This window comes from Pipistrellus kuhlii, unplaced genomic scaffold (genome assembly GCF_014108245.1).
Source record: "Pipistrellus kuhlii isolate mPipKuh1 unplaced genomic scaffold, mPipKuh1.p scaffold_m20_p_14, whole genome shotgun sequence".
In the NCBI taxonomy this organism is placed as follows: Eukaryota; Metazoa; Chordata; class Mammalia; order Chiroptera; family Vespertilionidae; genus Pipistrellus; species Pipistrellus kuhlii.
In genome coordinates, this window is record NW_023425449.1 from 31,192,178 (window position 1) to 31,215,716 (window position 23,539).

The following is a 23,539-nucleotide window of genomic DNA, read 5'->3' on the forward strand; positions in this document are numbered from 1 at the left end:
TCTCTCCAGGACTATGAGATCTACTGCAGAGCAGACACTCATACTCATTTTTGCATCTCCGCTTCCCAGCATGGAGGAAATTGTGCACTATACAGAATCTCATCAATGACTTAGATTTATAATATACTCTATTTTTATCAGCAGTAATATAACTCTTAATAAAATCCCCTCTTTCCTCCCATATTTTCTGGGCATTGGAATGCAGTATAAGAGGAAAGCAGCTAGTCCTACCTTTCTCTATTCTATTTTGCAGACACTTATGCCTCTTAGTAAAATGTTTTTTTTTCACATGGGACTAACAAAAATACTAATTAACATATGGTGTTTCTTTTAGCCCAGAGATAACGCTAACGATTTCTTAAAAAATTCATTATTGGAATCTGATAGTGCTTTTATTGGTGAGTATATTTATCTTACCAAGCTATTTGTTAAAAATTTAAACATTTATATTTCCTTTAAATATTTTAAAAATACTTCACTCGTAGTAAGTAATCATCAAGTGTGATTTACAATGCTTTCCAGATCAGAATAATTTAGAAGTCAGAGGAAGGACTTCCTGTCAAAATGGTGAAGTAGGTAAAGGCTGTGCTTGCTTCCTCCCACATTCTGAACTCCTCGCTTTAGGATGAGGGCAGGAGGGACGAGGTGAAGGCAGCTCTGTCTGGGGAAGGAAGTGTGGGCAAGCACCATTGTTTGCTGAGCGTTCCTCCAGCCTGAGCTCTCCATTAACCTGGTAGTACCGTTCGCCCCACCCAACCTGCTGGAGCCTGTAACAGTGACCTCTCCCAGCTTTCACTGCGGATTCTCCTCAAGTCTTACAAAGGTACACAAAACCCAGGAGTGCAACAGCTGGCCTCCGTGTGGCCTGTACTTCTTGCTAAGGTTGGCAGAAGCTGCAGCCAGCCTGTAATGTAGCTTAAACTAGCAGCCACAGGACTGACAGTGGTGGCTGGCCTCAACTCACATCATGGTGCCAACCGAGGGTCCCCAGTCTGGTGCCAGCCTTGAATCACAGCATAGTCTCTCCCAAGCACCTCCAATCCTAGCATAAGTAGCAACTACAGGCAGATCATTTGGTAGCTCCCACCATATGCCCCCCACACCAGGCATAAATGGCTGAACATGGTTTTCTGCAGAGTCCCCTCCAGCCAGCTCCACAATGATCTACCTGAAGGGAAGGCTTGGCTGGCACCAGAACTCTCACATAAAGAGACTCCCACTGCATGGGCTCAAACCCTGCACACAGAGCATGTAAAAGAAAACAATTGTATGCTAAGCACTATTTACTGAGTGCAAAAGAGACATCTGGTTATCAGCTTACTAAATACTAAAGTGCACATGAAACATTCTCAAGGATGTGACCATATGTTGAGATACAACGAGCCTCAATAAATTTAAGACTGAAATCATACCAAGCATCTCCCTTCAGCATGATGGTATGAAACTAGAAATCAACCGTAAGTAAATGGCAGGACACAAAAATCAGTATACAAAAGTCTGTGGTGTTTCTATAGAGTACAGGCAATGAACTATGAGAAAGAGAAATGAAGAAAATTCCATTTACAATTGCAACAAAAAATAAAATAAAATACCTAGAAATAAATTTAACAAAGAAAGCAAAAGACCTGTACACCAAAAAGAGGCAGCACCACACTGAAGAACGAAGTGGAGGGTTAACACTACCGGACTTCAGGATGTCCTGTAAAGATACAGTCATGGTACTGGCAGAAGGAGAGACAAAGAGATCAATGGGACAGACCCACACAAGCATAGTCCACAAAAGAGCAAAGGCAGTGTAACCGAGGAAAGAAAATCTTTTCCACAATTGGTGCCTAGAACCGGACATCTACATGCAACGAATCTAAACGTAGACTTTACACCCTTTACAAAAATAAACTAAAATGGACCTTAGACCTAAATGTAAAATGCAAAACCAAAGAACAAGAAGATAACAGGAGAAAAACTAACAAGAACTTGGGTATAACAATGACTTCTTAGATACAATAGTACAATCCATGAAAGAGATAACTAGACCTCATTAAAAATGAATGTTCTGTGAAAGTGTCAAGAGAATGAGAAGACTATCCACAGACTGGGGAACAATATTTGGAAAAGATACCTTTGAAATAAAAGTGCTATCCAAAATATCTAAATCACTCTTAACAACCCAATTAAATAAGATGGGCAAGAGATCCAAACAGAGTTCATTAAATAAGCATATAAATAGATGCTCTACTTCATGTCATCAGGAAAATGCAAGTTAACACAACAATGAGATACCACTTCCTATTAGAATGGCCAAAATCGACAACACGGACACCACCAAATGCCGGCAAGGATGTGGAAGAACAGGAACCCTCACTCCTTGATGGTGGGAATGCACAATGGTTCAGATGCTTTCCCAGAAAGTGTGGTGATTCTGTACAAAACTAAATGTACTCTTACCATACATAACATTTAGCAATCATATTCCTTGGTATAAATGTCTACCCACTGTGCTGTACATTTTAAACGAATATGATATTGAGTGCCAACTGTAACTGGGAAAGAAAAAAGACCGACTACCAAATGTTGGTGAAGATGTGGGAAACTAGGACTTTCTTATAATGTAAAATGGGTGAAACCACTTTTGAAAATGGTTTGGCAGTTCCTCAAAAAGGTTAAATATAAAGTTACCCAGCAGTTTCACTCCTGGGAAATACTCCAAAGAAATGAAAACATGACCACAAAAAAGACATGTTCATGAAAGATCGTAATAGCTTGACAATTAGAAACAATTCAGATGTCCAACTGAATACACTGACAAAATGTGACATATCCATATGATGAGAGTACTTGTGATGCAACGATGAAAAAGAGCCAGCTACTGGTATGTTACAAAATAGATGAACCTCAAACACATTGCAAAGTGGAAGACTTTGTATAATTACACTCACGTGGAGTCTCAGGAAAGCGTGAAAGCAGGCCACTGTTTCATTGGGCTGGGCAGGCAGGAGTGGGGAGTGATTGCAGCGAGCACAGGGAACTTTCTGAGGTGACAAATGTTTTAATGACAGCTGCACAATTCTGTAAAAACCACTGAGCTATGTACATTTATAGTGGGTGTATTTTACTGTGTGTAAAGAACATTTAAAGCTAATAAGACAGTCCTGGTTCGGAGGAGTGAAAAGATTTGAAACGTACTTCTCCCCGTGTGGTCCTTCCAGGTGCCTACGGTGAGACATATCCTGCCTTTGAAGAGGACGCCCTTCTTCTGCCCTCTGCGCGGGAGCGCAGGAGGAGAAAATTGAAAGGCCTGGCCTCTGTATGTATGGAATGCCCCCCACCCTTTTCTTCCCCCCGTTTAGGAGGCAGGCCTGGGTTCTGGCCCATGCTAAATTGGTGTGGTCCAATAAATAAGCGGTACTTGCTCTGTAATATGGTGGACATGGATCTGAATCTAGGCTCTACCACCAAATAGCTGGATGACCCTGAGCACGTTATTGAACTCATTGCCTTGGCTTCTTTGAAGTAATATTTTCCTATCTCCTAGGGTGGCTATAAGTATAGGCCTAGTACTTGGCACAGGATCTCTGCCCTATAAATAATTCCTTACCCTAGCTTCCCTCCTTTCACCCGCAGAATATAGGCATTCTGAGATGGCAGAGGAAGCAAGTGATACCTTTTATTGGAAAACCTATTATATTGATGACATCTCTGTTTGGCCAGATAACATGCCCAAGGTCACAGGTCATAAAACATGCAGACAACCTGGACCAAATGACAAATGCTGTTATTAGATGACATATATATATATATATATATATACACACACACACACACACAGAGCAAAGCATACAGTATGATCTTTTGTGACTGGCTTTTTTTTCTTTCAAAGGTCATTTAAATTATAGTATGTCAGGACTTAATTCCTTTTTGATGAAAATTTAATTTAGGGATAGTCTAATTTCTACATTTTTAATCAACACCTGATGGACAGTTAGGTTGTTTCCACTTGTCCGTTATGAATACTGCTTTTAACATCTGTGTACGAATTGTTTGATACTCTCACCTCGTATGCGTGTATGCCTGGGAATAGAGTTGTTGGGTTATATGGTAACTGTGCTCCAGTGTAGCAGTGTTTCTGTTATCACAAACAGTACCTTCGTCTGAGCCTGCATGGATAAACACGAGTTAGAATGTAAATGTTAGATTTTTCATTTATTTTGTTAATCACACTGTATACTTAAGGGCAAGAACGTGTTTTGATTCATCTTTCTATTCTGAACATATTTCATGTTAATGATCATTTCATTTCTGAAGTTGTTTTCTCACTACAGGATAACAGTCTTACTAATGTACCACCAGATGATCTCTCTTTGAAATCTGTATCCAGTATAAATATTGACCAGATTAGAATGAAAAATGAAGAACGAATGCGAAGACTGAATGAACTCCAGAATAAACCCATTAATACAGGTAAATGGCCAACTTTAATGGCCTATAGCGGATTCTGTAAGGGGACTAACATGCTTACACGGCCGCTCTCCCTTATGGCTGGGGGACTGATGCAATGAGTTTTAGAGGCCCCTTACTTAGTTCAAAGGATTTCAAACTATCCTGCAAAACCAGTACTCGGATTAATTTTGCAACAGATTCTTTCTACCATAGAGGGTACCCTTTTCTGAGTGGGTCCTGAACAGATAAAACTTCTGCTTATAAAGATGTGCAGGCTTTGCTTTCAGCAGGGAAAATGCTTCCTTACTGAAGTGAGAGAATACCAGAAATTTTAAAACTTTCAGTTTTTTAGAGTTCACACACATTGTAAATTAGTGTTACAAAGAAAACGATTTTACCTTTTTACTTGGCTTTCAGTGCTGTGGACACAAAATAGCCTCAGTTAATGATTTCCTTTTGTAAGTCTTTGTAAGTCAGAGTTTAATCTCATTATGTTGGATCTGCTGCCCTTGCCTTGGTGACAGGCAGGCAGGACACAGACAGTTCCTCTGCCAGCCTGGACCGCCTTTCAGTGTTAGTCATTAGGATACTGGGATGATTTTATAGTACATAAGTCCTGCTGTATTTTTAGTTTTAGCAAACAGTGATCTATTTGAGCAATTTTCTTAAGATATTTTTAGATCTTACCTTTAATACTGAGTTTTTAAAACTACTCCTACACTCTGTCTAGCAGTCAGGCTGTCATGTGTTCTGATGGTAACTCCATAACTGATACCAGCAAACATGGCAAACTGACAGAGGAGTACTTTTCGAATCAGACCTGGAAAAACATGGAACAGTGGGAAAGCAGTGCTTTTTACATTTTCTTTTAACTTGTTTCTTGTTCCTCAATTTCTTTTAGAAGCAGTAAGTTGAATATTTAACAGGGATATTTTTAAATTAAGACAGAATTTTAAGGATTTACTCTTTAGGAAGGTATTCCACTGCTAAACTGTCTTAACATTGTCCTTCCAAACAGGAGCTTTTTGGTACGATGTGGATTAAATTGATTGCACAGGTCCCTTTGCTGGGCTACTCCTTCACTGCCTAGGACATTAAAAAAAAAAAGAAAGAAAGAAATTGACATCACAGGGTAGGAAGACAGATTTTCCTATTATATTTGTAAGTAAAATATAGATGTAGAAGTTGCATACTATCAAATCAATTAAAGAATGAAACACAAATGAAGAGCTCTCTTAGTGGAATGGAAGTCATTTCAATCCCTTCTAGTGCTTTCCTACAGTGGCTTCATTTCCTTAAAGCAGTGTTACAGGGAACATTTCCAAAACCTTGTTGAAGGTGACACAGAGCAAGGTGGCCTGCTCTGCTGTTGGTATCATGGAGTCACTTTCAGTTGCATTTTGTTTTCAAAAAATTGGGTCCCTCCCTGGTTTGCTTTCCTGCCTCTAAAGTAAGGGGTTCCTGACCAAAACTACAAGCTTAGAGCATAACTGTGGAGAAACGCAGAGCTGCAGGTTTGTGTTCACCCCCTGCCTGTACCCACCTGAGGAACGTGTGTCTGCTTCCTCTAGATGACGAGAGCTCACTGGTGGACCCTGATGACTTCATGAGGCATTTGGGTGACGATGGATCAAACTCCGTAGCAACTGAACCCTGGCTCCGCCCGGGCACCTCAGAGACGCTGAAACAGTTCATGGCAGAGCAACTGGACCAAGAGCAGCAGCAGGTCCCTGGAAAGCCAGGCGCTTTCCCTTGGCAGGGCCTGTCTACTGCACACGGTTAAATAAACCTGTGTTGGACCAGCAGTGCCTTGTAAGGTGAAAGAGGTGTTTACTCTGAACCTTTAATTATATGTGCTACTTGGACCCCTACCTGGAATTACTAAAGTCATCTGTGTATAAGGTGATGTATATAATGTATATTATGTACATAAATAAAAGGCCATGATTAATTTATATATAATGTAGAGTTATATAGAATTTTTTTGCAGTTTTGCCATAAATCAGGGTGGTAATGAACTCAACTACCATATGTGCGTTATTGTAAATTCCGCTTATCGGTGGTAAAGTGAATAAAACACAAGTGTATTAACAATCTTGTAAAACCAGGAAACCCTGTTACATGTACACTTGTTATTGCTATTGAAATAATTCATTAGTAAATACATTAGCTGTCACTATTCCAGTTGCTACGTAATGAGAATCAAATTATTTCCATGTTATTTATAACTGATTCAGTATAAATGAAATTGATTTTATTCCCTGAGCCTTGCACTAAAATGTTACATCCTCCTGCCTCTATTTCTGTGCCAATTAAGGGATTAAGTTTACAAATTTAACGATTTAACTACTTCTTGATAGAAATAAATTATTTTCATTACCAATGTTCATTTCTTAACTGGAATTGAGGTTTCTAGACAAGGCGTCCTAGAAGGTGGAGGCAGAACACCCTGGATGAAAGACGGACTGGAATCCTCGCCGTGCCACTCTGGACCCTGAATAAGTGACTCAGTCTTTCTAATCACGTCATGAGAGGTACCTTTAAAGAAGATTTAAATTCTAAAACGATAATGTAGCGTCCTTCCCACACAGCGGAGAACAGTGCAGGCACTGCTGCTTCACACTTCCTCCCACTGGCAGTCCAAGGCAGGCGAGATCAGATACGCTCACCTGAAGAGGGAACTTCGTAGTTTGAAATTTAGCTGCATGTAAATCTTAATACTTGATTTGTAATCTAACCACTGTTTATTTTACTATAGAGATTTTTTTTCTTATTTCTTCATCTGAAAGTTAGATGAAGGCCTCTGTCTCCTCTAGGGAAAGCTTGATACTACACACCATGAAATAACACTTACCTGTCAGACAGACTGGAAGGTCACGGTGGCTCTCAGAAAACCCAGGCGGGTGACGTCCAGCTGGGCTGGAACAGGCTCCGTCCTGGGGGTGATCCATACTGTTCACTTACCAATGCACAGCTCAGTGACTACTCGCTGTCTGAGAGAGGGAGGTGTGAGAGCAGAGGCTGAACACTTACCTGTTTTTCAGCACAACCTTAAAACTAAATGGTCTTGACACATTGTTTTCCTTGTTAATGCTGCTGTACCACACAACTGCCCCGAAGGAAACTTTACTGTGTCTTTTCTCTACTCAAATACTGTAGCATTATTCTGGGTTAATAAATATAAAAAATATTAAATTACTAATATCCTATGGTAGAGAAAGCAGGGTATGGGGGATAATCTAATGCCAGAAGCTAGAAAGAAAACTTTAGAACTAAAGAATATTGAATTTGTAGTTCTGGCAGAAAATAGCCTTTTCCTATCCTAGTTATTTGCTTTTCAAAAAAAATCCAACAAAAAAACACACCAATGAAACATGGGGCTGTGGATTACACAGGTTTGATTGCACTGATGAAATAATCCAAAAACTTTATTGACCTATAACCTGATTAGAATATGCCCGATGAGAATCAATATTGTACAGAAAGTTGTACAGAATTTTTTACATAGAAAACTTTACATCTGTACCATATACATTTTATCCATCTGAAAAAATTTCTACATCCACTGTTAATACGGAATGCTTGACAATCTTGTAATTTTTAACCATCAGAGCACAATTCACAGTATGAATACATTTCCAGTAAACCTAACCTCCCCAAACCATGCCAGAATTATTTTAATATATTCAACATTAAGTTCTGTACACAGAATAAAATCTACAACAAGCCCCGCCACCCAAAAGAAAAAGTGACAGCAGCCTAGATTCATTTTGCAATGATTCAAGTTCAGTCCATGAAGGATCATTCTATTTTAATGGCTCATCTTTCAAAGCCCTAAGAGCAGTATATTACAGGTAGTTATGTCAGAAGGGATATTTTTACCCTTTGTTGTTGTTGTTGATCATGACAAGTATCGGCCACAACAGCTTCTGGGCATGTTCAACCTTCAAAGTTAACCAACTCCCCGTAAAGGGCAAAACCAAAATCCCCACAAAATAAAAAGACAAAAGTTCAACCCAAGTTTTTAGTGCATTTGACAAAATAGTATAGGTATTTAGCAAATGAATAAGAAAATAAAGAAAACAGTGCAAGAACTATATCATGTTTAAGGTTTTTATATTACAGACCTGCGTCTCTGTACATTTTTCACAGAAGGACGATTAGCAGTATCTCAGGTAGTCTGAGTGTGCAAAAAGTTCAGAGTAAGAATACCATAGTTGCTAATATCTTTTACCGTGAACAATAATTTCTTCTCCCCCACTCCCCAGTTATAAACATTTTATCCTTCAAAATACAGCTCTCCTGAGTTGTACTTCCTACAAGAAGTTCAAATCTTTACATCTATAGTTCTTTGGGTAGTTTCTCTTCCACACCTGCCAAGAACATGTGGGGCTCTCCCTGCCACTGAGGACAGGGAAGGACCTGTGAGCATGGCTGACACTGTGGAAACGGGCTTTCTGCTCAACATGACACACTCGTCCATCACTGAGAGGGACTGGAGCGTTGCAAGACAGTTCTAGTTCTAAGCACTTTCCCAGTCAGTAACCTTTAGACACTGAAATTCAGAGAAACCATTTTTCAGGGAGGAACTCTCAGCTCCAGAGTCCTTTTAAAGAGCGGAGGGATGTAAACGCCAAGAGAAAAATACTAAGTTCCCATCATTGCTTGTTTATTCCAAGTTCCTGGTCAGGTGGTTGTGAAATCTGAAAAACCACTCCGATTCGCAGAAAAAATCTTCTAAGAACAGCACGAAGTTCAGGAATCAAGTCAAACTGCATAATTTCACATAAGAGAGGGTAGTAGAATGACGCGTGAGCTTTGAACTGGGAGGAAAAATGAATTTCTCCATTAGTAGTGCTTGCATTCAAAACCACCACCTAAAACTCCCTTTAGAGATAAGTCATTGGGTCAAACAATGACCATGGAGACAGTGTCTGCGTGAAGCAGTGATGTGCTGATTATGGAACTGAAAGACCAGAGGTTTCCAAGACTCACTTCATGCATATATTTACTTAATTTCTATCTTATTTTATCGATATTTCCTTGACAAACTTTTAGTATTTATCACTGTTTCCCCGCCCAGGTAATAAAAGGAGGAGGCCCAGCAGTAACCATGGCCTATTTTTATAACTAGAATATAAAGTTGTAAAAATGTTAAGTGGTAAAACTTTCTCCTTGGTCCTGTATCAGGGACAATCCACAGGACTCACTCATGTATCACCAATTGTGCAGAAGCACCTTCTCTCAGACTGCATGTGTGTTCTGTAAGCCATGTATTAGTCGTTGAAACCATCTTATATTTGTTAAGTAAAATTTTAATTTTCTGGGGAAATTCTATCTAACATTGCAATGTAAAGTACAAAGTCTCCAAGCAAAGATCATACAACCCATATTCAGAGTTTGCAGTTGATGCACTTCGACTCTATTAAGCCAGAAATGCTGGCTGGATTCGCAAGCTCACACTCACCCTGGTATCACTTATCTTCAGGACTTTGGTCAGAAACAAGAGCAGTAAGTTAGTCCAGGCCTCCCGATGACTCTCCGATGTCAGAGTAAGGAAGTAACTCAGTGCTTCACTGCACACACTGCAACACAAAAGGTTCCCTCTTACATGTGCTCATCCACCTGTTGCACACTCACCGAGCAACAACAACAAAGACGTGGAGGGTAGGGAGTACGTGACTATTAGGGACCTTTTTACAGAGTTTGAAAACGTCTAACTGGTCGCTGAGACCCTCTGTTCCCCCAAAACACACAAAAATACTATTCAGATGATGGTAGTCGTTCAGGATGTTTAGCCTTAGTATGAGTTAAAATGTTAAAAGACAATATTAAGTTGTCATTAAATAAAGATAGAATATATTAAAAAAAAATAGTAACGAAAAAAAACACCCCTCCAAATATTTTTTTTTCAAATGAAGTGCAGACAGGTTCTCCCTTTCACAAATGATTTGTCTGAAAATGAGCTCTCTGACACAAAAAAACCTAAAAACTAGAATATAAAGTTGTAAAAATTTTAAGACATAAAACTTTCTCCTTGGTCCTGTAACAGGAACAATTCACAGGACTTATTCATGTCACCAATTGTGCAGAAGCACCTTCTCTCAGACTGCATTTAATTATCGCCATCTCTGCCCTGGTTGTCCTAACCGTGGGGTTGGCTGTGGACTCCGCCCACATGCGCATCTGGTGGCCCTTTCCTGCTCTGTCCCATTAGCCGCCCCGGGGGGGGGGGGGGGGGGGGGGGGGGAGACACGGGACACTCAGCCAAGTCTTACTTTAAAAGCCTCCGCTGCACCTCCTCCCAGGCGCTGACCCGGCTCTCGTCCATGTACATCCGGAAGAGAATGCGCAGCCCGCAGGCCAGGCTGCTCGTCTCCTGCTTCAGGAGGTTGGGTTTGGATTTGCCTTTAAAGCCTGCAGAGAGGACGTTTCGGGATGAATCTGGGAGAGTATCTTACATTAAGGTACAGCGAGCTGGATGGCTGCACGTTCTGTGTGCTCAGCCATCACATCTGCTACCTGAGCCACGGCAGGAGCACCCAGAGCCTCGCTCTCTGGAGGTGGCCCACGGACAGAAGTCACACTGGAAGGTGGAGACCACGTCTGGCTGAAGGCCCGATGTGAAGGTCATGACTGTGTTTAGAATTTCCTCCCCTCTCAAGCTGGGGACACAGGCAGGAGACTGCCCTTGGCTGGGAAAGCGGAGCTCTCCCAGCGACACTGCGCCTGGAAGCCCGTGCAGCGCAGGCTCCGTGGACAGAGCAGACCGCAGGGCATGAAGGGCTGAGGGCCTGTGGGAACGGGCCGGGTGACCCGACAGGAGCGGGCCCAGGAGAATGGTGCCAACAAACTGGGCTGAAGGGCAAAAAGCAAGGCCAGACCACTTTCCTGCGGTTGTGGGGTAAGAAGAGGACGGACAGAGCCAGGCTTCATCAGTAGTCAGACATTCCAGATGACATAGAAAATCAAATATAAAACAACCACATCCCACCTGACAGAGTTGGACATTCAGTAAACATCACCTTTTCCTGCCAGATTTCGGCTGCCCCCATTTCATTGCATGCACCCTAGTCCCCAAGCACTACCAAATAGGCTCTGATGAACTATTTCTTAAATAAAAAATTGGCAATGTCAGTAAATTATAAAACTTATGGGGGGAGTGGGCACAGGGAGAGGTCAATGGGGGAAAGAAGAAACGTAATACTTTCAACAATAACGGATTTAAAGAAAATAAAATTTCCAACATGTTCTAAAACAAATATGCCTCCCAGTTTTAACCATTTACTTTCATTCTGAGATATGGTCATGCCCAGGTCAATATGGAGAAGTCATCTGAATACATATGTTTCTCATAAAAGGGCAGAGTGCAGTGTGCTGACAGTGTCAATAGGAAGTCCCACGCTGGGAAACAAGATGAAAGACGACTGGTCAGATCAGTCAAATAAAGGTCGATTAAACAAGGGGAAACAAATATACCCAGGCAGTTATTTAATCTACTGAAGACCTGACAGACCTGGCTGGTAGATTGCCTTCCAATGATGGTTGTTAAGGTGGAAGTTTAAACAGGGAGTTCTGAGCACTATTAGTATCTGCTGTACATTCTTACACAGTGAACATTAGGTGTGGGATGTGGGACTGTGCAGCTCACCTGCTTTCCACAGAGCCGTCCTCTGTTCATTGTTGGAATTAAATGCTTTTGCAAATCGATGTGACTCTAATAAGCAGTCCAGTAGCTTAAAAAGCTGTTGTGACGTTAAAAAGCGGTACATCCCTTGGTCTTGAGTATCAACTCGAACATCAAAGTCCACGGCATCTCTCTTTGGGAGATAAACCAGCACAGCACGTGCACACAGAGTCACAGATTTTAGAAATCAATGCTTCCTAAAGACTAGGTTCACAAGCAAGTCCCAGAACCTAATCTGTTCTATCTCAACAGAAGGTAGGGAAAGGTCCATCTTTTGTTGCCTGATTTCCAGAATCTTCATTGCATGCACCCTAGTCCCCAAGCTCTATCCTCCTAATTCAAGAGCTCTGCACATACTAGGCCCAACCGCCATCCTCCCGGCCCTTCTCCGTTCCTCCCCCGTGGGTCCTCGCGGCTCTTCTTCACCAGGTGACTTTAAATATCACATCCATGTGATTATAAATATTCCCTTGCACAACCCCTTTACAGTAATTGTTTGGAAAGCTGCCTACTCCATATCTGCTCCCACATGCTAAACCTAACTGGAGAGAAACGCACTGACTTATCTTTAAATCCAGTGGATGATGGATTAAATCTGGATGCTGCCCAGCAATCCTCTTGCACTTCCCTTGTCCATTCCCCTGGACACTAACTCCTGTTTTCCTTCTCTCAAGTAGCTAAAGCCTTCCTCCCAAACTCACTTGGTGGGTGGCTTTTCTTCCTATCTAAATGAGAAACCAGTGCTAGCAGATCTCCACAAACTCCCACCAGCCTTCATACGTTTACATAGAACCCATCCACTTTGCTTGCATTCCTGTTACAATGCATGAGCTGTCTGCTTCTAAACCGAGACAACCCCGGGGACTTGGCCCGAGGGCCCACCTCCAGGCAGTCACTCCAGCAGCTGTCCCTCTCTCGTCTGCACTTGGCTTCTCTCTCCCAGAGAGCTCTCATCAGAGGACATGCTGCGATATTGCTTATCTTAAAGACACCTTTTATTGACCCCATCATTCTCCTCCAGCTATTACCCCATTTCTCTGTACCCCTAGAGTTCCCAATATTTGTCTTCAATTGCTCTCTTCTCTTGTACCCAGTATAATATTACCACAATTAAACACAATGTCAAGGTCACTAAAGTCCACCAAATCTCTAGAGAGCAATTCTCAGACACAAAATTATTTGACCTTCTGAGAATTGGACAGAACTTAGGACTTCTTCCTAAGACATTTCTGCGCTTGGCTTCCAGGTCTCCTTGTGCCGCCCTGGGTCTTGGTCTCTGGCTCTTTACCAACTGCCTCACCAGAAGCTAAACCATGGAGGCCTCCAGGGCTCAGTCCCTGACCACACTCTACCTGGTCATGGCATCCAGTATCATGGTTTATAATGAGATCAATGTGATAAAGACCTACCCCCACCCTCAAATTACACCTCTAGCTCCACCTCAGCTCTGAATCCCAGACTATCTCCGTTCCTCACCTGGGCTGCAGCTAAGTTCTCCGCGTCCTCCTTCCTGCTTGTAGCGGGGAAGAACACAATGTTGTCTATAGTCTGGATGAGTTCCAGCTGCACAACACATTTAATCAACAGGGCAGCAAACAGTTTTTGTTCTGGATATTCTGTGAGGAAACCCACCCCAATGCACATGCAAACAAAAATTATTTCGAATCCTTTATCATTTCTATGATATAACAATGCTAAGGGGACATAATATGTATGAAGGTAACTTGCACATACCACAGTGAGAAGAACATACTTACTGTTTTTGCACATAAGCACTATTCAGCAAAAAGTTTAATCAATATTTAGAAAACATTAATTTTTAAAATAAAATGTAGCTTTTTTTTTTTTAACAAAATATAACAATGAATTAAAAGCTAAAACTTAAATGTTTACTGTAAACACAAGTTTGGCCTTTGAATATAGTTAATGTACAAACCTACACCAAAAGAAAAACAACATGAACTAGACTTGTTAGACAGGAAGAAAGAAAGCCAAGAATTTTGACAAAGGGGGAATATTGTGGATTAACCATAGTGTATGTTTTATTTGGAACCATGTTAGAAGTTGTAGCTCAAATGACCTTATATCTTCAAGTGGATCCATAAACAAAAAAACCTATAAAAAGTTATGCTGAGTGTGTTACTACAAAAGTAACCAAATCATGAAGTAACGGAAGTGTTTTCCATAGTGCCCAGGTGAACTGGAACATAGCTACCTCCCTCTAGCCTGAACAAATTTGGTCAACAGGACGATGTCTATTCATAGAGAAACTTTCCATTTCACTGACCTTCTGATTCATGGCAATGGTGGTTTCTGCCTGACAATTGCTGCCTGATATTTTGAAAGCAAAATAATCACTTAAAATATTTTTAGGGCATTTTATGAAAAAGAAAACAGAAAGGAACTCAGACATTTAGGTGGGCTTTCCCTTTGTCCTCCTCCTTTGATGGTAATATATTCTAGTAAGAGTTGCAAAAGTAGGTTTACACTTGTTTGTATAGGAAAATATATAATACAATAAATAATAATATAAGAATAGCCCAGCTGATGTGGCTCAGTGGTTGAGCGTTGACCCAGGAACCAGGGCACACACCCAGGTTGTGGGCTCAATCCTCAGTAGGGGGAATTCAGGAGGCAGCCAATTGATGTTGTCTCTCATCGATGTTTCTATCTCTCTATCCCTTTCCCTTCCTCTAAAATCAATAAAAATATACTTTAAGCCGAAACCGATTTGGCTCAGTGGATAGAGCATCGGCCTATGGACTGAAAGGTCCCGGGTTCGATTCCGGTCAAGGGCATGTACCTTGGTTGCGGGCATATCCCCAGTTGGGGGTGTGCAAGAGGTGTCTGATCGATGATTCTCATCGATGTTTCTAGCTCTCTATCCCTCTCTTCCTCTCTATAAAAATTCAATAAAAATATATTTAAAAAATATACTTTAAAAAATGGATCAGTGATCTATATATAAGAGTTTAAAAAGTATAAAACTCTTAGCAGAAAACATTAGGGAAAATCTTCATGACTTATTAATGGATTCTTAGCTATGACACTAAAAACATGAGCAACAAAAGAAAAAAAAAGATAAATTAGACTTTATCAAAGCTTTTGTGTAACAGAAGACATTATCAAAGAAGTGAAAAAATGACCTAGAGAATGGGAGAAAATGCAAATCATATATCAGATATGGGGGTAGTATTCAGAGCATGCAGCAAACTCCTACAATTGAAAAAACAAAACGAAAAACAGCCCAACTAAAAATGAGCCAAGGACCCAAATAGATATTTCTCCAAAAAAGATAAATAAATGGCCAATGAGCACATGAAAAGACACTACTCGACATTATCAATCATTAAGGAAATGCAAATAAAATCCATAATGAGCTACCACGTCACACCCACTGGGATGGCTATACTAAAAAAAGAAGTAATGTTAGTGAAGATGAGGAAAAATTGGAATTGCTGGTGGGAATGTAAAATGGTACAGCCACTATGGAACGTATTTCAGAGGTTCCTCAAAAAGTTAAATATACAATTATCATATGACCCAGCAATTCTACTCGTAGGTTCCAACCCAGAAGAATTAAAACAGGCACAAAACAGTACTTGTAAGCAGACACTCATAGCAGCCTTATTCATGATAACCAAACGGTAGAATGAACTCAAATGCCATCAACAGATGAATGGACAGAAACATGTGGCATATCCATAAAAATGACAATTACTCCGTCCGTCATAAAAAAAAATCACTGATCCACTTTACAATGTGGCTGGACCTTGACACATTATGCTAGATAAAAGCCAGACACAAAAGGTCACATACTGTATTATTCCATTTACATGAAATGCGCAGAATAGCAAATCCATAGACACAGATCAGAATGGTGGTTGCCAGGGGCTGAGGAATGGGAAAATAGGAAGGAAAAGCATAATGGTTATGGGGTTGTCTTTTGGGATAAAAAAATGTTTTGGAAATAAAGCGGCAACTGCGCACCATTGTGAATTTACCAAATGACAATGACTAGTTCACTTTCAATAGGTTACTTTCGTTAAGTGAATTTCATCTCAATTTTAAAGAGCGATTTTTAAAGCTGTCCTATTTTCCTCTGGGGAGGAGGCAGTCTTTCCTCAATGTTACAATTTTCCTTTAGTAAACAAAACTTAACCTATTTTGTAAAAATAGAACTAAGAAGGTGAGGAGAGGAGTGAAATGACATGGGTGTGGGGCAGCAGGGCATGAGGAGGGCTTGCTCCTCAGTGCGGAGCTCCAGCTCTGGAAGCACTGACCCTCACAATCCCCCCGTAGACGGGTAGAGGAGGGCCCGTCAGGCCCCACGATTGCAGGAAAACAATGGGGCCGACATGAAGAAGGGGATGAGAGGGAAGACTCATAGGCTCAACACAAACACTAGCTGGTACTGCAGGTGTTAGCAGAGTTCCTGATCCTCCTCAAGGGAGTATCTCTCTATCTATACTGGGGGTTCAGGTTGGAGCAAACATAGTAATGAAGTGACCACACAATCAGTTACAGTATATTTGTTAGAAATAAAAGTGCAAGCAAATTTCATTCCTTTTCTACGTCAAACAACATACACAACTTAGTTTTACTAAGAGTATAAATAACTCACTTGCTGAAGGTTTAAGTTTGTTGGCTTCTTCATTCACAGTAGAGACAGAAGTCAATGTTGCTTGCTGTCTATTATCTGCAGACCTTGGTTGAATAGAGTCATGGATATCTACAGATTTCTGTGATATTGTATCCTAACAAAATAAAAAAAAAATTCATTATAAATACAATGAATAAAGCTTAAGAATAAAAACAGCATGGATGAAGCTGGAGAGCATTATGCTAAGTGAAATAAACCAGTCAGAGACAGATAAATATCACATGATCTCACTCATTTACAGATTATAATGAACAACATAAACTGATGAATAAAAACAGATCCAGAGACAGAGAGGTATCAATCAGATGCTTAAACCTCAGAAGGAAGGTAGGGGAGGTTGGGGGTAAGGGTTACAGGTCAACTAAACGACTTATATGCATGTGTATAAGCATAACCAATGGACAGAGACACAAGGGCATGAAGGCATAAATGGGAATTCGGTGGGGGGCAATGGAAGGATAAAGACACATATGTAATACCTTAATAAAAAATAAGATGAAATGAAAATAGTTTCTATTATGCTGTGTTGTTTTTTTGTGTGTGTTTTTTTTTAAAAACCGTGTCCCTATGAAAATGACATTCTTCACACTGCAATTACAGATGCAATGAGAAAAAATTATTTAAAATTACCTATCCGTTGACAAAGCCGATAGTCTTTAAGTGAAAAGCTTCCCTTCTGACCGCCAGGCTTAGGCCTGACACTACCCAAGAGCAAGAGATAAAAATGCTAAGTTCACTGTGTGGGAAAAGTAGTTAATACTCAGGAACTGTCCTGAAATCTAACCAGAGATTTCTGCAAGCTTTGTGCAGGCTGAGCTCAGGGAAGCTTTTTAGGGATGAATTTTAGGGAAGGATGTTTTGTCACCCAAGGAACTCACAACCAGAGGTCGATGAGAGGGGACCAACTAGGAGTGAAGTGTCATGAAGAGAAGCTGAACATTCAAGTCCAAAGAGCTACACAGGATTTCGCCCCAGAGTTACTAAGTGTAACATTGAAAAAGCAATGAATTAATCCCCATTCTGATTTATCCCCATATGGGTTGTTATTATCTACGGATTAGACAATAAGTTGAAAGCACTAATGCATGTCAGGCAATATATGGGGTGATAGCAATACAATGCACTCAGCGAGTCAGACTATGGCCCATTATAAACTACTAGAGGCCTGTTACAGGAAGATTCCTGCAAGAATAGGACTTCCTGCGGTCTGAGCGAAGCAGAGAAGGCAGCGAAACCCGCCAAGGGGGGCTTCCCCCTCTCGCAACCACTGCCCCCCCAATCCAGCTCCCTGTGCTCACCCTCCCTCTTCCTTGTACACTGTTTTCAGTCTGCTCTGCCATCTGTGCCTGTGTAGGCAAATTAACCATCTTTCTTGGGTTAATTTGCATACTTGCTCTGATGGGCTGGTAGGTGTAGCAGAGTGATGATTTAATTTGTATGTTTCTCTTTTATCAGTGTAGATTGTCCTAACAATGCTAGCTGCTTCACTGGGGTTTCTGAAAGGAACACAGGGGTCTGTGTTCCCCCAAATAGTGCTAATCAAAATAGTATTTTAACTTGGACTTATGTTTATGATCTGTAGTTCATGATCTTTTATTCACTGTTCTGTACTAGTATAAAACAGGGATAACATATACCAAACCTGGTTCAAAAAATTGCAGGAAGAACTGGAGTGATGTGTATACAAGCCAAGGAATGCCAAGAGTTGCCAGCAGCCACTGGAAGCTAAGAGAAGCAAAAAAGGATTCTCCCTCAAAGGCTTTGAAGGGAGTTGGCTCTGCAGATGCCGGGATTTTGGACTTTTTGCCTCCAGGACTATGAGAGAATCAATTTCTGTAGTTTTAAGCCACTTAAGTTTGTGGTAATGTTACGTCAGTCCTAGGCAAATAAATACAATGGATGAAGGGAATATCAGAATTCTTTGTACTGGTTTTGCAACTTTGCTTTAAGGTCAAATTATATTAAAAGTTTAAATGAAATATCCAATAATATCTTCAGCTTGGCATGGAAATCCATGCAAAATCTGGTGCCTGCCTCTTACAACTCTTGAAGTCATTTTACTCTATGTCTCATCTTATAAAATAATTTGAAATACTGCCTGTATGGCACTTAGAGAGAAAAATTTTAGCTACTTGGGAAATTGACCATGATGAAATTTAACCTGAGAATTCTGGATAGTAGATTTATGCCTTCTTTTTAAAGGACAAAAGGTCATACAAAAGAATTTGGTCCATAGTATAATTATTTTTCACAAATAATTAAATAATTTAAAATATGCTTTATTTATTAGAACTTACCAATTGTTTTTCATTCACAGGAGAAGAAGGCAGGGGAACAGTTTCTCCGGAAGTGGGACGCCATGTCAAAAGCCTTTAAAATACCAAAATCACACCAGTCAATCACAGTGTAAAACATGTTGCATCCAACATATTTTGAAATGGGCACAAAAAAGTCACATATATACCAAAAACAGTATATTCCTTCTTTAACTACTGTTAAAAGCAATTTGCTAAAAAGTCTAGTGAGAAGTTTAAAATATATACTAGAAAAACAATTAGCAATTAACATAATTAGATGATCTTTAAGAACATGTATCTTATATCTAGAATGTGTACATTCAATGAATTAAAGCAGAAGCAGTTCTTTAAAAAAGAAATTCAGCCTGGCTGGTGTGCTCAGTGGTTGAGCATCGACCTGCAAACCAAGAGATCACTGGTTCAAATCCTGGTTAGGGCACATATCTGGGTTGCAGGATAGATCCTCCTGTGTGAGGCATGCAGGAGGCAGCCGATCAATGTTTCTCCCTCATCATGCTTCTATCTCTCTATCCTTCTCCATTCCTCTCTCTCTTAAAAAAAAATATCAATACATATTTAAAAAATTTTTTTTTAAAAATTCAGCCCAACTGTTTTTTATAAAGACTTCACAGGGACAACAGCTAAGAATTCATACATTAGCGGCTATAGAAAAACTATGACAAAAATCTATCATTTGTTAGTTACATTGATCCAACAAAATGTGCACCAAAAAGTAAAAACTGTCAAATAATTATACATAGGCAAAGGTAATTACTGTGTGTCCTTTGGTGTAGTCCTACCCCGTTATTTCCTAGGGGTATATTCCTCTTGTTTGACTTTATATTTCCTAGAGATGAGGATATTTACAAGGCGATCATACCAGTACAAACATATTTAATTCATGTCAAGAAAAAGTTTATGATACTTAAAAATGTGGACTGAAAGTTTTTGTGCATAGTTTTATGCCAGTGCATTCATATATACCTACTTAATAAGATGTTTTAGGTAACATTTAAAACATCTAAGTAGGTTTATATATTGTAGATGTAAGGTGAAGCTCAGTGCATGCCTAAGGGCCCTAGGGATCGGGAAGTAGGTTCCAGGTCTGCCTGGCACAAGGTCCAAGGGCAGCAGCCATTAGGCAGACTCTAGCTTAGTTTCCCCGTGGATAGAAACTCCTTCACTATAATTCAATGCCCAATTTATCCCCTAGAAAGAGATGAAAATTAAATGTAAAATGTGATAGGTACAAATAAATCTTCCTAACATTATTAAATCTATAATAATTGAAATATATATTATTGTTGTTTTAATTCAAGACAACGGCTTGGTTTGGTCTGAATAAATTCTTATAAAAGTGAAATCACTTCAATATGACCCCATTTTTGGATGATCAGAGTAAAGGTTTTGGTTTATAAACAATTTAATTCATGTATTTGTTATAGTTTATACAAGTTTGATTTGTAATAAATAAAAATTCAAGGACCAATGAGATATTTGAAAAAGGATTCTGTGATGAGAAACCACAAGTTACTATCAAACCTTTTATGTCCATCATTCAATATATAAAGTTGTATAAAATCATCTTACGCATGCGGGATTGTAGTTTTGAAGATATCCAGTGTGCAGTTACAAGTTTTATCCCAGATTTCTAGGGTAAATTTTTCCCCATTCAGGATAACAACATTCTCTAAGCAGTTTGTACCAGATCGTGCTAGCTGCTCATTGTCTAGAAAAGAAAAGAACAATTCATTTGTATATCACCAGGGTCCAATTTAACACACTGTGTCGCCATCTGGCACAGACATACCTTGCTGCACACACCAGTACAGCTGGGCAAAAATATCATCCAAAAGCACGTCACTGAGCACCTCCAAATACTGAGTGAACACGTCACAGATGGCATAAAGGGCATGATTGCAGGTCGTTGTCATCCATTCAGCTTTCTGGGGGGTGGGAGAGAGGAGGGGAGAGTCAGACCATTCATCAATTACTAGAATGAAAAAAGAGAGGCTTGCACGTGCAAAATGTCAGCCTATCCCTGTTCCCTTCATATCTTTACTTCCCCCAGAACATTACATTCACCTCACTTAAATCTATTTTTCTCCATTATCCCATAACCCCTATGTATAAACTAACTTAACTATTTTTTTGCACTGTTTGTTCTGATTGTGAAGAACTATCACAGCATTTTCTTGCTATTAGCATTATGACTTTTCAAACAATATGCATGAATAAACAGCAGGCCTTGCTCCAGCATATGACCGAACTTGAAAAAGAAAGAAAGAGGAAGGGTAAGAATTTATCCAAGTGGGATCACTATATCTTTTAAATTAACTTTCATGAAGTACAGTTATTTAAAAACACTATAAAAGACAAATAGGGCCATATAAAGTAAGTGTTTTTCTCAAATACATAATGGATTAACCTGAACTGACAGTTTTCAAACATAGTTTTGAGGCAGTGCAAACATATGTCTATTTATTACCATGTAGTCTTCAATTCAGTATGACTACTAAAGGATTCTGTTATGAGAAGTCACTATGAATACTAAAGAAAGTTACTGGTGTTTATAATTGTGACAATATTAAAGTGAGGAAAAGAAACTGGAAGTTCAATTAAAAAAATCACAAAAAAAAAACACACCAAAATCCCACCAATTCATTAACTCGGTTCTATCCCCAAATAGCGCTCGTTTATAAAGGCATACAATATCTCCCCCACCTCACTATCTTTCTCTCTCTCTCTCTCTCTCTCTACACACACACACACACACACACACACACACACATATTCTATCTTATAAAAGAGTAATATGCAAATTGACCATCATTCCAAGACACAAGATGGCCTGCAGGGAAGGGCAGTTGTGGGCAGTTAGGAGTGACCAGGCCAGCAGAGGAGGGCAGTTGAGAGGGACCCAGGCCTGCAGGGGAGGGCAATTGGGGGGAACCAGGTCTGCAGTGGAGGGCAGTTGTGGGGGATCCAGGCCTGCAGGGGAAGGCTGTTGGGGGGGAACCAGGCCTGAAGGGTAGGGGAGTTGGGGGAGAACCAGGCCTGCAGGAGAGGGCAGTTGGGGGGGACTAGGCCTGCAGGAGAGGGCAGTTAGGGGTGACCAGGCCAGCAGGGGAGGGCAGTTGGGGGCAACCTGGCTGGCAGGGGAGGGCAGTTAGAGGCAATTGGGCCATTCAGGAAGCTATTAGGCAATCAGGCTGGCAGGAGAGTAGTTAAGGGGTGATCAGGCTGGCAGGCAGAAGTGGTTAGGAGCAATCAGGCAGAGGCAGGTGAGCAGTGGGGAGCCAGCAGTCCTGGATTGTGAGAGGAATGTCCAACTGCCTGCCAAAACAGGCAGTCAGACATCCCTTAACAGGTCCAGATTGAAGAGGATGCAGACTGGACTAAGGGATTTCCCCCCTGACACCCCCCCCCCCCGGCCCCGCACGAATTTTGTGTACCAGGCCTCTAGAGTATGCAAATTAGGCCGGGACTTCGTAACGAATAATGACCAGACAGGAGGAGGTTGCTCAGTGGCTCGTACAGCCCCAGAGCTGACACAGGCAGGGAGGCTGGGGGATGATGTGAGTCAGGTGTGGGTCCCGGCCCCCTGTGGCGTGCCTCCTTGCACTTCGGGAGGCAAGGCACCTCCTCATGCAATTTCAACCACACAGTGGGCCTCTGGTTTATTATAATGCCTCAAGGAAAATTTCTCTGGGAATTTTTTTTCTGTTTAATGTGCTTAATATGAAATATTAAAATATATTAGAAAAAGCAGGAACTGGTTTGGCTCAGTGGTAGTGCGTCGGTCTGCAGACTGAAAGGTCCCAGGTTCGATTCCAGTCAAGGGCATGTACATTGGTTGCGGGCACATCCCCGGTGGGGGGTGTGCAAGAGGCAGCTGGTCGATGTTTCTCTCTCACTGATGTTTCCAGCTCTCTATCTCTCTCCCTTCCTCTTTGTAAAATATCAATAAAAATAAAAATAAAAAAAATAAAAAGAACTTAAAATATATTAGAAAAAATATTAAGAACCTCTTGACTTGACTATATTAAATGAATATTTCATGTCTTACCTCTGTCTGCTGTTCTGGCAATTTCATGTTGTCAAAGATTCTGAACACAATTCTAAATAAATCCTGCCACCAGTGTTTTTCGTAAGTGTGGCCGTAAGTTTTCATGATTTCAAACATTACTGTTAAACCCCTAAAGTGATATAATGTAATTAGTAAAACTATAACATCAAAAAGCATTGAACATCAGAATCTCCCTCTTGTAATAACTGTTGCAATTCACAAAGCTATAGAAAACAATATTTAAAACTGGTTTTAAGACTTTTACCTTGTTATGCACCCAGCTTTCTTTAGAATGCATCATTTAGGAAAACATTTCAAATTTTTCTTTATTTTACTTTTCTTCCATTCCCACCCTATCAGTCAGCATTTAAAAACAGTAAATGAAA

At 40.4% G+C, this 23,539-nt stretch overlaps 2 protein-coding genes across 11 annotated transcripts in view; one reads left to right on the top strand and one right to left on the bottom strand.

Moving 5' to 3' along the window:
• CSPP1 (centrosome and spindle pole associated protein 1) overlaps nt 1-6,823 on the top strand; it is an 81,647-nt gene extending 74,824 nt beyond the window's left edge. For 6 of the 7 annotated variants that reach the window (XM_045581460.1, XM_045581462.1, XM_036437094.2 and 3 more), the window contains 4 exons: nt 335-398; nt 3,207-3,304; nt 4,320-4,458; nt 6,009-6,823. In XM_045581460.1, the coding sequence (XP_045437416.1) occupies nt 335-398; nt 3,207-3,304; nt 4,320-4,458; nt 6,009-6,220 (513 nt within the window). In that variant the 3' untranslated portion in view covers nt 6,221-6,823. Of the gene's footprint in view, nt 1-334; nt 399-3,206; nt 3,305-4,319; nt 4,459-5,455; nt 5,570-6,008 lie in introns of all 7 variants that reach the window. The other variant, XR_006741586.1, reaches the window with a different exon arrangement.
• A 1,024-nt stretch (nt 6,824-7,847) lies between these two features.
• The window catches only part of ARFGEF1 (ADP ribosylation factor guanine nucleotide exchange factor 1), a 93,189-nt gene continuing 77,497 nt past the window's right edge, over nt 7,848-23,539 (bottom strand). For 2 of the 4 annotated variants that reach the window (XM_036437030.2, XM_045581459.1), the window contains exons 30-39: nt 23,154-23,283; nt 20,895-21,030; nt 20,675-20,813; nt 19,085-19,157; nt 16,749-16,881; nt 13,601-13,740; nt 12,089-12,257; nt 10,716-10,854; nt 9,905-10,022; nt 7,848-9,260 (exon numbers count right to left, since the gene is read on the bottom strand). In XM_036437030.2, the coding sequence (XP_036292923.1) occupies nt 9,096-9,260; nt 9,905-10,022; nt 10,716-10,854; nt 12,089-12,257; nt 13,601-13,740; nt 16,749-16,881; nt 19,085-19,157; nt 20,675-20,813; nt 20,895-21,030; nt 23,154-23,283 (1,342 nt within the window). In that variant the 3' untranslated portion in view covers nt 7,848-9,095. The remainder of the gene's footprint in view (nt 9,261-9,904; nt 10,023-10,715; nt 10,855-12,088; nt 12,258-13,600; nt 13,741-16,748; nt 16,882-19,084; nt 19,158-20,674; nt 20,814-20,894; nt 21,031-23,153; nt 23,284-23,539) is intronic. The other 2 variants (XR_006741584.1, XR_006741585.1) reach the window with 2 other exon arrangements.